Below are 16,894 nucleotides of genomic sequence, written 5' to 3' on the forward strand. Positions count from 1 at the left end.
AGCGAAATTAATGAGCATGATGCGTTTTTTTACTGCGATACGTTTTTTTTTCCGCGGGAAAAAACGCATCAAATGCACAAAAAGTGTGGGATTCATTCAAATGAATGGGATGCTTCTTGTAAGCGTTTTGCTGGTAAAAACGCTTAAAAAACGCTTACGTGTGCACACACCCTGAATCTCTCTTTGCAAGGGGCTGGGCTGGCACTTGTGGCCAAGCTCCATGGAAACTAGCTGTACACTATGTAAAATAGAAGATCTCATTGCAGGAGAATGATAGAAAAAGGAAGTCAGTATTATTATCTTCATGCTCTTTAACTAAAGCAATTTAAAAAGTTGAGACTACCCTTTTAAGATATACTACCCATGTACCATAAAATCCTGATTTAAATAATGGGTCATTTTCTGATTACACATTCCCTTTAAACAGACTCTGTAGCAGCTGGGGTATGTATTATACAAAGCAATGATTCATCTACTGAAAAATATCCTTGACATGATAAATGTCTTGTCGATCAATCTTTTAGTGTCAGTCAAGTTTTCAAAAAGACATTCTGCTGCTGGAGCATAATGTACTTACATAATATTCCACCTATTGTCAATTATAACAGTCCAAATGTGCTTGGCCGGACCTCTCTGACCTCTAATATTCTTATAAGGCTTCTTTTACACTTATCGGGTTTTTCGCGGCCCGTTTTTGCGGGTCGTATTGCTGTGATTTTTGCGGTCTCCCAACAAGGGTGCCAACACTTTTGGCCATGACTGTATTTATACTTTATTGTATATAGTGTAGAATTGCCGTATATTACCTACCTTTACGTTGCTGCCGTGACTCAGAGCCCAGCACTTCAGGCCCAGTCAACTACATGTTGTTATGAAAGAATAAAAAAATAATAATTCAAGGGATTGAATGAGGCAAAGGATAAAAATTCTGTTTTTATTTCCAGTAAATTAGTGGCTCCGTTCTCTTTGGAACTGGTCAGTTCGGTCTATTTTTTGTGATGCATTTTTTGTTACAAAAGCAAATTGCGGCTTAGTGCTATGAAGGCGGCTGAAAGCTTTCCCCTCTCCCCACGTACATGATGTACCTCCATCCGTTTTGTTAGCCTTTCTTTCTCAAGCAGAGCAAGTGACCCAGCACTGTACGTCTGTAGGAGACACATTTAGGGATTATCAGCCCCTGACCAGAAGATGGCTGAACGTGTGTGGAGCAGATGCGATGCTCCCAGGATGATCTCTATAGCATATACCGTCCTCGTCATTACTGAACGTGCATTTTCCACTAGAACCTTGAAACTATAAGTCCCCGAGTTGTCCTCCCATGTGGAGTCTTAAATATTTCATTCATCCATTGTACAGTAAGTTATCTTGGCCTAACAGACGCTGCACTTCCACTACTATTAATGACAGCCATTACGGTACCCATAGGGATTGTTACTAGTCACACACCGTGCGCGCGGCTTCTTCCTCCTACTACGCTCGGCCGCGCTTCAGGCAGTTCTGTAGTTTGAGTATTCCATAAAGGAACCAGGAAGGTCAGGATGAGCAGAGCAATGCACGGCATTGGGAGAGGACATAGAAAATTAAATTATTAGATGATTTTTTTCTTTTTTTAATAATAAAATATGAGATTATTACCATCAGTAAGCAATGGGGCACCTATGGCTGCAATCTAGAGCTTTAACTATAACATGTACACAGCCCCTTAACCATTATAAACTCGGGATTGTACTAGAAAATGGCTCATGTAGATAAATAAGTAATACCGACTTGTATTTACCGGCAATCCGTTACCGCATTCATCGTTCTTATCGGAGTATGACATATATACAGTTCTTTAGAGAAAGCTGCTCTATATACACGTATTTACATGTATTATCTGGCATTGTGTGTAACCCGCAATTTCCAAAGCTGACGCATCGCTGGACTAGTCCCTGTTCACATGTGTACCTTATAGGAGGATGAGTGGTATCTGGCCATACACAGTGTATACACACACATATAAATATATATATACACACAGTGACGTGTCCTATAGATACATCCTATTTGTACAAAAAAGTCTCCTAATGACATCATGCATATGTCCAGTGGTGCCGGCCCCCCACAGAATGGCCATATTGCAGAATGAGAGCGCGCTCGGTCATTGTCCTCATACTTCTATAAAGATTGCTTATCCGTCTGCTTATCCCAGAATGTCCCATGCGAGGGGCTGTGCCGCACCGGGAGGAGGTCGTAGTGGCTGGGGATGTGGCTGTTCCTTGGCAGGTCGTACGGGTTCTGCATGTAGTTGGGGATCTGGTGCTGGGCGTCCTGGAGCAGGGTGAGCGACGGCTCTGTGAAGAGACAAGCGGCACATCAGGCACAGCCTTATCATAATATCCCACCCTTTCCTCATTCCTGATCAGCTCGCTATGTATTGCTCTCACCTACTCCACCCAAAACCACCCACATTGTTCTTCTATATCGCAAACTGGTCTGAGACTGACACAATACATACGGGTGACGGCAATGAAGCTACCTGCTGAGGAGGCGGCGGCGGAGAGGAGGATGCCATACAAAGAGGCCATTTACCATTACACTGTATGAGTAACAGTGACTATTTCCATTGTGATCTGTAACGAGGGTATGCTCAGGCTCAGGCGGGCACCTATCAGCCTGAACAGCAGAAGTGGGTGGCAGTGGTGGTACGCCTGAGAATCAATGTATTGTACACCCTTGAATACCATTTTGTCGTTTTCGTCCAGATAGGTTTGAAATGTCATGCTGATTAATTTCTCAATTTCACATTTAGCGCTTCACTTTCCTGAATCAGAGCTTGAAATCCCCTGCATAGATAAAGCTTTAAAAACTACCAGTGGTATTATTTTTTTTCATTAATCAATAGTGCACATGAAAATAGGAAACTTTGAAAAATGACTAATTAGAGAAATCTGCTTCTTTCTTCTCCTGGACTGATCATTCTCAATATTCTCAATTCTCGGTTAAATTTGTTTTCAGTGAATACAAGCATTCCCATTACTGAGACGGGAGAGGGCAGTTGGTACTCGTAAAGTTCAATGGAGAACTCCAAGGAAAATTTGCAGCAGAATGTCCGTATCTGCCTCTAGCTCCTCCTTCCTCCGTACAGTTTTAAAAGCGTCAAATGGCATCTCCTCTCTAAGTAATATGATACTCTGGCTTCCCTGAATACACATTTTACAGATTTTAACCTTGAACTGAGAGTGAAAAATCAATCTAGGAGGAGAAAGAAACAAATGTATCTGATAAGAAATATTATAAGATTGCTTATTTTCATGTGTACTATTGATTTGTGAAATAAAAATTAAAGCAAAGGTTACTCTTTAAAAATAACAGCTGCCACTAGAGGGAGCTCAGACACTTACTGCATACACAGTGAAATCACTAGTACCATAGTATAGTATGCAGCAAGCTCCCTTTAGTGGTGACTACAGGTAGTCATCTGTTAAAAAAGAAATCCCCGATAACTCTATTATCAATACAGGAAAAAATACAGACTAGTGCTACTTTATTAGCCCCATTAAAAAATCCATACTGTCTTACCATTACCAAGGGCCCCCATATGACTCTATGAGACCACTTTACGTACAGGAAAAAAAAAGAAAAGGTCAGAGGTGAGGGCAAGTCTTTGAAAAGACATTCTCCCTAACCCAACTTTTCGAATATTATTCAAACCATTGTAGATTTCTGCATTGTCAGTAGCAGATCAATGCCAGGCTCTTATAGAATAAAGAACTTCCTCAGACAATGCAAACTATTGTCTGACCTTACAAAGAGGAAATATCGTGGCTCATGCTTTACTAGGAATAATTACCATCCTGAGCCATGCGTGACCCCCATGCCTCGGTAAAGGCACCATTAGCCTATTATTAGGTGGAAAGTTCCTATGATATTGGATAAGCAACAAGTTCACACTGATGATGAATCTCATGCAAAATCTCTATACTCAACAGCATAGGTATATATTAGATAAGTAATTAGGCTCCAGCCTGCCCAGATAAAAAAATGAATGCACATTTTATATTTGCTGTTTTCCCATTTCCTACAGAGGTTCCTCTGTGTTTGGTTTCTCCATAACTTCCCCTAATTGTAGCAGCTATTAACATTATCATAGACATTTTTCTTGTGTATTCAACCAAATCCTGTTTGTGTTGATCTATCATAGGGCTGGAAAATCGTAGCCACCAGGAATTAAATCTGGTGACAAGAATCACTTGTATTGGGCAATACTTCACCTGTTGCCTGGCTGGCTACATATTGAAGGGGGTGTAAATTGCGCACAAAAACAGTCAGACTTTCCTAAAATCTAGCATTGCTTTTTAAATGTTTGCTATATTTGGTTTTACAGACCATCCTCATTGCATGTGTAGTACTCGCATGTATGGGGGATGCAGTGACGAGGCGTGAGAAGGTTTGAGCGTTAAGGTGTAACCTTTATATCTATAGATGCCTTTGGGGCTGTCTTGAGCAACCAAACAAGCTACAATAACTGCCCATGCAGGGGAACAATACAAGAAACACACGGTTATGCGAACACGACTAACCCGGCTCACTATAGGGCCGCGGTATGGCCGACAACAGGCCCCGGAAGAGTTCCGCAAGGCGGCGACCCCAGACGGAGGCGGTGCAGTGCCGCTTGGGGGCTGGAAAATGGAGGCCGCAGCCCCGAACAGTGCTGCAGGGACCGCGGCCGGCGGCGGACAGGCCTCAGCCGCGAACTGGAGTAAGGCGGCGTCGGCCGCGGGTGGCAGCAGGTAAGCCACAGCCGCGAACTGGAGCGGGGTGTCGTCTGCTGCGGGCGGGAGCTGACGGGCCGCACCCGTGGGGTGGAGTCGGGCAGCGGCTATCGCGGGCAGGAGCGGATGGGCCGCACCCACAGGGCGGAGTTGGGTGGCGGCTGCCGAGGGCGGAGTCGGTCGGACTGCACCCGCAGGGCGGAGTCAGGCGGCGGCTGCCGCAGGCGGGAGCGGACGGGCCACACAAGTGGGGCAGAATCGGGCGGCGACTGCCATGGGCGGGAGCGGACGGGCCGCACCAACGGGGTGGAGTTGGGCAGTGGCGGTCACTAGTAGCGTGGCTGAACGGTCGGCGTCTACCTCCTGGATGGCTAGGTGCCGTCTCCCTTCTGCCTGTGGTGAGTCTCCCTGCAGTCTCTCTGGTCGCTGCTCTCCCCGCTCTGCTTTGGCTCTGGCTTTTGCTCTGACTCTCTGGCGCTTCCTGGCTTCCTTCCTCCACCTCTCCTGTTCTGCTGACTCACCCCTCCAGGTGTCCTCAGACCTTTTTATACTGGCTCCTCCCCCAACCTCTCTGGTACTCTCTATGTCCCATCCTCTAATTCTGTCCCCCGGAAACAGTTTCCCTAGGAACCTTGGTGACAGCCCCCTTGGATCCAGCCCGGGCACACAGCGGGGACGGCTTCTCCTACACTCCCCCATCCTGTATGCTCGCCAGTCCTCGGGCGAGGGCTTAGGGAGGCCTGGGCTGTTTTTCTGCAGCGTAAGTTTCTTTAGCCATACGAACTGGTCCTGTTCGTAGCGTTCGGGGGGCTTTCCAGCTGTCGTTCGCTCGGAGCACCATGGTTCGACTGCGGCGGAATCTTCTGGGTTTGTAACTAATAAGTCATGTCAGACTAACTTAATTTCCTTCTATGACGGAATCACTGATTGGGTGGATCAAGGAAATGCTGTAGATATAGTATATCTTGACTTCAGCAAAGCATTTGACAAAGTATCTCATACAATCCTTATTGAAAAAATGACTAAGTATGGAATGGACAAGGCAACTGTTAGGTGGATTCATAACTGGCTTAGTGATCGGACCCAAAGAGTGGTCGTAAATGGCTGCACATCCAGTTGGAAGAATGTCTCAAGTGGGGTACCACAGGGCTCTGTCCTGGGCCCTTTATTGTTCAACATCTTTATCAACGATTTAGATGAAGGAATTGAGGGTAAACTGATTAAATTTGCTGATGACACAAAGCTAGGAGGGATAGCTAATACTAGAGAAGAGAGAGAGAGGATTCAAAAAGATATAAATAAACTGGAGAAGTGGGCAGCAACTAACAGAATGGTTTTTAACAGGGAAAAATGCAAAGTACTACATCTGGGCAATAAAAATGAAAAAAGCATATACAGAATGGGAGGAATAGGCCTAAGCAACAGCACATGTGAAAAAGACTTGGGTATACTAATAGATCACAAACTGAATATGAGTCAACAGTGTGATGCAGCAGCAAAAAAAGCAAATGCAATTCTAGGATGTATTAACAGAAGCATACAGTCTAGATCACGTGAAGTCATTATTTCCCTCTACTCCTCTTTGGTCAGACCTCATCTGGAATATTGTGTCCAGTTTTGGGCACCACATTTTAAAAAAGACATCAACAAGCTGGAGCAAGTTCAGAAAAGAGCAACCAGAATGGTGACCGGTCTGCAAACCCTGTCTTATGAGGAAAGGTTGCAGGATTTGGGATTGTTTAGTTTGCAAAAGAGAAGACTGAGAGGAGACTTAATAGCTGTCTACAAATATCTCAAGGGCTGTCACATTGTAGAAGGATCATCTTTATTCTCATTTACACAAGGAAAGACTAGAAGCAATGGGATGAAACTGAATGGGAGGAGACACAGATTAGATATTAGAAAAAACTTTTTGACAGTTAGAGTGATCAATGAGTGGAACAAGCTGCCACGAGAAGTGGTGAGTTCTCCTTCAATGGATGTCTTCAAACAGAGGCTGGACAGACATCTGACTGGGATGATTTAACGAATCCTGCTTTGAGCAGGGGGTTGGACCAGATGGCCCAGGAGGTCCCTTCCAACTCTACGATTCTATGATTCTATGATTCTATGATTCTGGGGTGGCAGAAAGTGGCGGATCGACCAGGCCTGGTGGGTCGACTGGGTCCGCCGGAGTATCATCTCCTGCAGTGTCCGTTTGTACAGTCTGGGCTTCTTCTTCGTCGTCTTCATCCCAGACTGCTGGTGGGGGTTCCTGGACCTGAGGAGGTCGTGCAGGGTCTGCGGATGTACAGGGTCGTAACATATTGCGATGTACGGTACGAGTGGGGAGGTCCTTGTCTTTCTCTGATTGTATCTCGTACACTGGCCCATCGGGGCTTACCCTGCGCAATATCCGATAGGGATCCTCTTCCCAGCGGGGTTCTAACTTGTGCTGAGGGCACTGATCACGCACGAGTATTCGATCTCCGGCCCGGAAGTTAATGAGTTGAGGCAGTGTCCCCCCGGGGTGTTCCAGGTCCTGAAGTTTGGTGTGTACAATTCCGTGCAAGGTTTGCAACCGAAGCCGATGGTTCCTGACCCACGAGGAGACCCCTGTCCATGGTTGTTTCTCTTCCGGATTCAACTCTACCTCCATAATTCCTTTGCCTTCCCGGCCGAATAGCAGCGAGTAGGGAGTGTACCCGGTGACTCGGTGCACCCGGTTGTTATAAACCCATACCAGTTCAGGGACATATTCGGGCCAGCGGGCCTTACGGTCACTCTCCAGGGTGCGCAACATTTGAATCAATGTCCGATTAAATCGCTCGCAGGCCCCATTCCCTCGTGGGTGATACGGAGTGGTACGGGATTTGTCGATGCCATACAGTCGATGTAGTTCTTTCATGACTTTTCCAAGGAAGCACGCGCCTTGATGTGAATGGATCCATTGGTGGCAGCCGTAAACTTGGATAAAGTTTTTGCAAATCGCATAGGCGGCTGATTCTGCGGTTTGATCTTGGGTAGGGGTCACCACGGCGAACTTGGTGAAATGGTCCACCATGACAAGACAGTGTTCATACTCTTGGTATGCCGGGCCAATGGTTACGTAGTCCACCATTAAGAGTTCGAGGGGCGCTGCTGTAACAATTGTCTGGACTGGAGCCCGCTGCGCAGGTGGTTTAGCTAGTTCACATAGGCGACAGGCACGGCAAACTTCTTCCACGGTGGTCTGCAAGCGAGGGTGGTAGGCCTTTTGCTGCAGCCACTGAAATGTCTTTTGTGCCCCAAAATGTGCCCCCTTCTCATGGGCCTCGCGGGCAAGCCCGCTGAGTTGGGCTCCCGATACCATGACCTGCCAAGTGATTGCTGATGTTGTCCGTGATACTGTTTTCCGGTACAATAGTCCTTCTTCGATCATCAATTTTTCCCACTGTCGTAACATTAGTAAGGTATCCTGGGTTAAAGTTTGCCGCTGAGTGTCATTAGGTAGTTGGTCCATGGCCACCCACTGACGCAGGGGCCCAATTTCTTCATCTTCCTGCTGCTGGATCCATTTATACCGGGGCTGTTCCAGCATGCCCCCAGCGGGCCCTATGTGAGATTGTTCTGGGTGAGGGCGGTGAGTTCGGGGGGGACCAGAGCGAACGGCGTCTCTTCTCCCTCTAGTTCGCCGTCCTGACTTCGCCCTGGAGTTGTACGTCGGATCCTGGAGAGTGCGTCAGCATGTACATTCTCCGCTCCTCTTTTGTAAATGATCTTGTATTTGAATTTGGCCATCCGGGCCACCCATCGTTGCTCCAGGGCCCCTAGTTTGGCATTTTCAAGGTGGGCCAGCGGGTTGTTGTCGGTCCGTACTACCACCTCGGAGCCTGCCAGGTACTCTGCGAACCGCTCCGTCATGGCCCACACTACCGCGAGGAGCTCGAGCTTAAAGGAACTGTAATTGTCAGGATTACGTTCGGAGTCGTGGAGTGATCGGCTGCCATAAGCGATCACTTTCTCCCAGCCGTCTTGGACTTGTGACAAAACAGCTCCTAGCCCGTGGAGACTCCCGTCGGTGTGCAGTATGAATGGCTGCGAGAAATCCGCATAAGCTAACACCGGGGCATCCGAGAGTGCGGCCTTAAGATCTTGGAAGGCCTCTTCCTGCGGTTCTCGCCACTGAATCTTCCATCCATTCGCTCCGGCAGGGGCCCCCCTTAGCAGGTTTTGCAGGGCTCGGGCTCGACACGCAAAATTCTTTACGAAAGGACGGTAATATCCGGCCAACCCCAGGAAGGCTCGTACATCTTTTACCGCCTCAGGAGTAGACCACCCCTGGATCGCGGCGACCTTTTCCCGGGACGGTCTTACGCCTTCTGCAGAGATGGAATGCCCCAGATATTTGATCTGTGTCCGGAATAGGTGGCATTTCTGGGGTTTTACCTTCAATCTGTACTCCTGCAGCCGGCCGAGCACCTGCCCCAACCGCAGCAGGTGGTCCTCAAACGTAGCGGCATAGATGATGATGTCATCCAGGTACCAGGTATATCAGCGTGGCCTCAAATTTGAGATCTCCCAGACACCGCTCCATCAGCTGTTGAAAAGTCCCCGGGGCGTTGGCCAGCCCAAACGGCATACGACTGAATTCGAACAGTCCCATAGGAAGAATGAATGCAGTCTTGGCTCGGTCTTCTTCCGACATTGGCACCTGCCAGTACCCACTGGCCAGATCTAAGGTTGAGAAATATGTCGCTTTTCCCAAGGCGGATAGGGATTCTTCAATGCGGGGCAGCGGGCACGAGTCTTTGATGGTACAGGCGTTCAACTTCCGATAATCCACACTTAACCGCAAACTGCCATCTTTCTTGCGGACCAACACGATGGGGGGCTGCCCAAGGGCTCTGGCTTTCTTGAATAACTCCTTTTCGTAGCATTTGGCCCAATAGAGTCTTTACCTCTTGATAGAGCTGTGGGGGAGTCTGCCGATATCGTTCTCTAATAGGAGACGTTCCTGCAGTGGGAATACCATGCATGATGGCCGTGGTACATCCGAAATCGTCCTCATGTTTGGCGAATACCTCCTGATATTGGCCCAGAAGTGTTTTTACCTGGAGTATCTGGGCCGGGGTGAGGCCAGAGAGTTCTGCTCGCATTTTTTCCAGGATAATTTGGCCCCTTTTCTCTGGCCGAGGACCCTTGGGTCTGAAGGGATCGGATGGATACTGCCCATGGGTTCCCCGTCTGCACTTTTAGCTGGAACGCCGGAGCCGGGAGCACCTCCTCCAGGGGTCTCACTAGTTTTGCCATATCGGCCCATGGTTTCAGAACGATGTCTTGGTCTTCTAGGTTAAACGCACCGCACCAGGACGGTCCCTTTCCGCACGGTGGCCAGGGTGCGGGCCACCAGGACTCCGGGGGGCAGGCGCTCCGAGAGGCTTGGCTTTACCTGCATCTCCACTCCTTCCAGGGGCGCAGGGGCCTGGATTGGCAAGGCTACCACCGTCTGTCCTGGCGGCAGAACAAGCGGAGGGGCTGCCGGAGCGATCACCTTCCCCAGCGCCTCGCCCTCCCGACAGTCCTGTCGGACTCACGCTCCCCGCACCAACTGTTGGAAGACCTGCCCTTGGGGTGTGCGGGAGCCCCACTGGCTCAGAGTCTCTTGAGTGGGCTCGTTCAGGAGTATGCTGCCGAACTCTCGTAATATATTCATACCCAGGGTCACCGGGTGTTTATCGTTGGCATCTCCCTGGGTCAGGATCACTCCCCGGCGGCCGAGTGGTTTGCCGCATAACGAAATCTGCATCCAGACTACTCCAACAACAGGAACCGGCAGCTGGTTGGCGGCTACCAGCTTTATCACGGACCCCCACTGGGGTCTTAGTACTTGAGGAAAATGCCGCTGAAAATAAGTCTCTGGCATGGTCGTTGCTTGTGACCCTGTATCGACTAGGTATCGTATGGCATGGCCTTCAAGCTCTGCCCACACCACTGGACACCCCGCGACCAGATCCCCGGGATTTCCACCACCCCTCGTCGTGGTTTCTGGCTCCGAGCGGCGTCCCCCCAGCTCATGTCTTCCACCCACTGTGGCTCTTCAGTGGCATTCACGAAGACTTCTGTGCTCCAGACCTTTCCCACGGGGATTGCCAACCCTTGTTCCTGCTCCCGTGCACGCGCCTGACTCCCCGCCTCGGAGAAAGCCATATGCGGGTTTAACCGGACCTGCTCCCGCGGCCTGCTTAGTCAGAGGGTCTCGGAGTCTGGTCACTAAAAGGTCACGTAGGGTGAGGTCAATGGGTCCCACCCCCACGCCGTCCTTCTGCTCTATGGCGGTATATAATTCCTGGAGAGCATTCATGTACTGGGTGACCGTCTCCCCTTCCCCATGCATACGACTGAACAACCGGGTTCTCAGTTCCCCCACATTTGTCGGATCCCCATGTGTCTCCTCCAATATCTGTAAGACCCTAACAAAGGTGTTACGCTGTCCTGGGGGTTTCAACATTATGGAATCCCGGGCCTCCCCGTTCAATGCCATAAGGGCTACCTCAGCTTCCAAGTCAGGGGTCATCGGATGCATTCTAAACAACCCTCGCATCCGTTCGGTCCAGCTCCACAGCATGGTATTGGTGCCGGAGTACCTAGGCAAGTTGCTCAGCATAGCCCCCAAGGAAATGCTGGACCGGGGGCCAGTGTTGCCCCCCCTTTGAACTGCGACATCCCCGCTCACACTCGGAGACTGCATCCTGCCGACTACGCCAAATGTAGTACTCGCAGGTACGGGGGATGTAGTGATGAGGCGTGAGACGGTTTGAGCTTTAAGGTATAACCTTTATATCTATAGATGCCTTTGGGGCTGTCTTGAGCAACCGAACAAGCTAACAATAACTGCCCACACAGGGGATCAATACAAGAAACACACGGTAATGCGAACACGACTAACCCGGCTCACTATAGGGCCGCGGTATGGCCGACTACGGGTCCTTAGTTATAAAAGTGTCACTTATCCTCTCTGACGTCCGGCAGGGTCTTGAACGATGATGCTTTGGCGTTGCAGCCGCTGGGCCCAGCCAACGAGGATCTGACGAAGACTTCGGGCGTTCCTGTGCCCAGGCGAGGTGGGGGCACAACAGGCCCCGGAAGAGTTCCGCAAGGTGGCGACTCCAGGCAGAGGCGGTGCAGTGCCACTTGGGGGCTGGAGAATGGAGGCCGCAGCCCCGAACGGAGCTGCAGCGACTGCGGCTGGCGGCGGACAGGCCGCAGCTGCGAACTGGAGCAGGTGGCCGCGGGGCGTCATCTGCTGTGGGCGGGAGCTGACAGGCCGCACCCGCAGGGCTGAGTTGGGCAGCAGCTGCCGTGGGCGGGAGCAGACGGGCCGCACCCATGGGGCGGAGTCGGGTGGCGGCTGCCGCAGGCGGGAGAGGACGGACCGCACCCGTGGGGCGGAGTTGGGCGGCGGCTGCCGCGAACGGGAGCGGATGGGCCGCGCTCACGGGGTGGAGTCGGGCGGCGGCTGCCGTGGGCGGGAGCGGACGGGCCGCACCCACGGGGTGGAGTCCAGTGGTGGCGGCCACTAGGAGCGCGGCTGAACCGTCAGCGTCTCCCTCCTGGACGGCTAGGTGCCGTCTCCCTTCTGCCTGTGGTGAGTCTCCCTGCAGTCTCTCTGTTCGCTGCTCTCCCCGCTCTGCTCTGACTTTTGCTCTGGCTCTCTGGCGCTTCCTTTCTCCACCTCTCCTGTTCTGATGACTCACCCCTCCTAGCATCTTCAGACCTTTTTATACTGGCTCCTCCCCCAACCTCTCTGGAACTCTCTATGTCCCGTCCTCTAATTCTGTCCCCAGGAAACAGTTTCCCTAGGAACCTTGGTGACAGCCCCCTTGGTTCCGGCCCGGGCACAAAGCGGGGACGGCTTCTCCTACACATGAACATAAGTGAGTTGCAGTACCAGAGGAAACCCATTGACAAGTCTTTAGTTTGCACAACTAAGGACTACACATGTTCTTCCATGATTATTTATTACTGAACCTAGTAGTAGACTCAAACTGAATTTAGCGTTCTCCATCTAAAAAGTATCGCATACAGAAAATATGATCAATAAATGAGATAGAGAGTGGCCTGCTGCCAAGATGTAAGAGGAGCCACTGTGCAATCCACTGACATTGAATTTCACAGATTTATTGAATTAGATGTCTTCTTTTGTGGTCCTTCCATGGGGTTGGTAATCACAGATTTGCAGGAGTTCCCAATATACTGGCTTGTCGTACAGTAACTGTAGGCTTTTCAGGCAACCTACCAAGGAACCACCTTGTGAGTTTTTAAGAAACCAGCTGGTGCCACTCAAAGGGGCACACCAGTCACTTTGCAGGGAACACCAATACTTTTACAGACCCTGCATGTCTCACATCTGCAATTGTAGAATGATACAATTTTTTCTACACTACAACCAGAGAGCGTTTTTTGGGTCCAGCAGGGCAATAACAGTTTCAGTGTAGGTTTAGACAAATTAGGGTACAGATTTCCCTTTGGTTGACTGTACTGTAGTCTATGCAGCCTGCCGTACCGTGCCGCTTTAGTTCTTGCAGAGACATTCCTCTATCAGAGCCAGCCCTGACTATATACAGGTAGTGGTGCACTCTATTCTTCTTTACAGTATACTGTATGGTCCTACACAGTACTCTGAAGAATTTTTATTCTTCTGCCATCTACATCAACATAGCTGCATGTGTGTTTTTCCAGCGCTGGTCTGTTAGCTGGTTTCCAGCCGAACGCAATGTTTCTGCACTCTGCTCTTCTTTACCTCCACTGTGGAGCTTAAAATAACTGGCACAGCAAAGCTGAGACAAGCAGGGTTGAGCTGTGCGTGATGCCTGCTGCTGAGAGATAAATGATGCAAAACTAGAAATGCTGCTCTGTTGATGAATATAGTATAGGATAATCTTTTGCCATATACATCTGACGCACCCCAGAGGCCGTGGGATACTCGGTACCGGGACGGTCATCTTAAAGGGATGTGTCACAGTGGTAGTGACCCGGTCCGTGGCCCCAGGCGGTCATGGAAAAGGGGAGTATTGATTAGGGATAAAGCTTATGTAGTGATTCGTGACGCCAGTTGGAGTGTTCGACTGTAGTATAGCTGGCACTGCAGATGATCCCTGGGGAAGTAGGTGGTGATGGCAGGGCAGATGTTTAACCCTCTCCAACCAGGGCTGACCCCCAGAGATTGTGATGCAAGTAGAAGGCACGGAGTTATAAGGCAGGAGACAAGGAAAGTAACTTTATCATTTACTGTAGTTCAGGTGCAGTTCAAAGGAGATATTGCAACTCTCACCAGGTTATAGTCTGCTCTGCAGAATGGGAGATATCCTTCACTCTGCTGTGACTCGGTGTAAGCTTCCTGCTAATGTAATCCCTTCTGGGACCAAGGCATCCCGGAGTTTAGAACTTTCCAGCATAGCCACTACTCACTGTGTTTTCCTCCGTTGGCAGCTTGCAGCTTGGATCCTGTGTGAAGCTCGAGTTCCTTCTTGCACAATCCTTCACTGATCCTAGTTGCGGCAGTCATCCCGGGGAAAATACTTTGCTGTTGGTTGTATAAACTCACACAGTCTCTCAGCTTACCACCCTGCTCTGAAAGCATGGATGGTCTAGGGGCTGATTCCCTGATTCTTATTAGCTTTGCTCCTGAAGGAAGCGCATGTCATGGCTTCCAGGAGCATTCTTCATCTTCCCTTCTTCTCCTTCACTGAAAACAACAACTCTGGACTCCTCCCCCTCCCAGTTAGGGCATGTCTGCAAAGCTCTAAGCTTCAGACAAGTAAGGGAGTGAGGTAAATTGTGTGTGTGTTGTGGTCTCTAGCAAAGAAAGCATAACTCCCATTGCTCACAAGACACCTACAAAACAGTACATATTTAACCCTTTTGTGGTGGTAAAGACGTAGGGCGCCACACATCCATAAAATAGAATTTCCAGTTTTAAATCACTCATCATTTTTCTCAGCTTTGTAGTGCCTTCTTATTTGATCTGTGTTCTGAAGCCACAGCACATCGGAGTACAGGACAGTTGAGCTCTGCTGGAACTTTGATGTAGAAGGCAAAAGATCAAATTTTTCAGATAAAGTTGTATACAGGACCACTCAGTGCACAGAAGTAAAGAGTGTATTTTAAATGTACATTACTTTGATGATGTGCCAAATATCTGTAATGAAGGAAGCAAAGATAAGCACTGTATAGCAGGGCTGGAAGCTTGGCTGTTTTAGGCTATGTGCCCACGTTGCAGAAATGCTGTGGAATTGTCCGCAGCATTTCCGCAACACCCCGCCGCGGGTAAAACGCATGCAGAATTCGCATGCGTTTTCCCGCAAAACACAAGCGTTTTGCAAGCGTTTTTAGCTTGCAGAATGCTAGCGCTGTTCCAAGCGATTCGAAGCATCGCTTGGAAAAGTGATTGACAGGTTGGTCACACTTGTCAAGCATAGTGCTTGACAAGTGTGACCAACTTTTTACTATTGATGCTGCCAATGCAGCATCAATAGTAAAAGATAGAAAGTTAAAAATAATAAAAAAAATAGGGATATACTCACCCTCTGTCGGCCCCTGGAGTCCTCCCGGTCCTCATCGGCGCTGCCAGCAACTTCCGTTCCCAGGGATGCATTGCGCAAATGACCTCTGATGATGTAGCGGTCTCGCGAAGACTCCGGGGGCCGACAGAGGGTAAGTATATCCCTATTTTTCATTTTAATTCTATTTTTAACAGGAATATGGTACCCAGGGCATGGAGGAGAGTCTCCTCTCCTCCAGACCCTGGGTACCATCCACACATGAAACACTCACTTTACGCATGGTGGGCATAGCCACAAGCGTAAAGTGAGCGTTTCAATGCAATCCTATGGCGGCGGAATCGCCGCGATTCCACAGAATTAGCGGACATGCGGCGGAATTTACCGCTTTGCGATCCCGCAGCGGAAAAATCCGCAGCATTGGCACAACAACTGCGGAATCCCATAGGATTGCATGGGAATGCATTTTGTTAGCCTTTTTTTAAGCGTTTACGCAGCGGCAAAAACGCGGCAGAAATGCTTAAAAAATGCAAAGTGGGCACACAGCCTTACACATTTAGTCAGTTTGCTCCTAACACAGCTGTAAGTCATCAACTCGGGAAGGTGGGAATAGTCAAAAGCACACAATAGAGGGAGGAAGGTGTATGCAATATTTAAGAGAAGCAGGGTGCTGCTGAGTATAGTTTTAGTAGTGTAAGAATAGGACCGCCATCCAGCTAAACTGGATGCACTGTATATTAACAATACGTATACATTTACTCTGCTTTGAGAATATTAATTTGATTGTGGGAATAACCTTTTAAAAGCTTAAATCCTGTAAAGGCACTCACTTAGACTGTAATATAACATGAACATAATAACAGTAATTTGTAGCAGCAGAACATTGGGGTAGGTTTTAAACTGAAAGACTCAGACAACTTCATCCCAGACTCTCAGGAAGAGGAATATTGAGTAAAGGGATGCTCCCCATATTTCAATACTCTAAAACTGCAGTTCACAGTGATAAATTTCTTATGGTGAACTCATTGAGATCACCGAACTTCATCGGCCAAGCTGACAGCGAAGTGACCGCTAGTCACCGATACTGCGCTCGCAGCAGCTCATTCTTCCATGGTTTTCAGCCTGAATGGTCGCATCTTGATACTGTCCAGGTTGAAGAAAACCGCTCATCGCAGACATGGATTATTGCGTGGGACGGGATGTCAGACACGTGAGGGATATGGTTGTTTTTTTGTTTTTTTATTTTTGTTCTTTTTTTTCAGAAAGACCAGGGCTTCAATGGAATGGGCGTTTGGTGAATATTATTGCTGGTTATTATTTCTGTTTTTTTACAGGGGCCGATGGCTTCATTGGAATATTATTGTTTTTTTTTACAGGGGAAGATGGCTTCATTGGAATGGGCGTATAACTTTTATTTCTAAATAAAAAAGTAAAACGGTGTGTATATTTATTTTCAAATAAAGAACTTTATTCTGGCTGTGTGTTTATTTACAATCTGACTATGCGGTTAGTAATGGAGAGGCTTCTTATAGACTCCTCTCCATTACTAACTTGTGAGTTTGATATCAGTGGTCATAAAACAGTTGACATCAACCTCACAAATATTAACCCCACTTGCCA

At 48.8% G+C, this 16,894-nt stretch overlaps 1 protein-coding gene across 8 annotated transcripts in view; it reads right to left on the bottom strand.

Annotated features, from left to right (window-relative positions):
* Positions 1-903: 903 nt before the first annotated feature.
* The window catches only part of MEGF11 (multiple EGF like domains 11), an 815,865-nt gene continuing 799,874 nt past the window's right edge, over positions 904-16,894 (bottom strand). For 7 of the 8 annotated variants that reach the window (XM_073568888.1, XM_073568889.1, XM_073568884.1 and 4 more), the window contains one exon: positions 904-2,333. In XM_073568888.1, coding sequence (XP_073424989.1) covers positions 2,158-2,333 — 176 coding nt within the window. In that variant the 3' untranslated portion in view covers positions 904-2,157. The remainder of the gene's footprint in view (positions 2,334-16,894) is intronic. The other variant, XM_073568886.1, reaches the window with a different exon arrangement.

This window comes from Dendrobates tinctorius, unplaced genomic scaffold (genome assembly GCF_039654945.1).
Source record: "Dendrobates tinctorius isolate UK_male_01 unplaced genomic scaffold, ASM3965494v1 ptg000022l, whole genome shotgun sequence".
In the NCBI taxonomy this organism is placed as follows: Eukaryota; Metazoa; Chordata; class Amphibia; order Anura; family Dendrobatidae; genus Dendrobates; species Dendrobates tinctorius.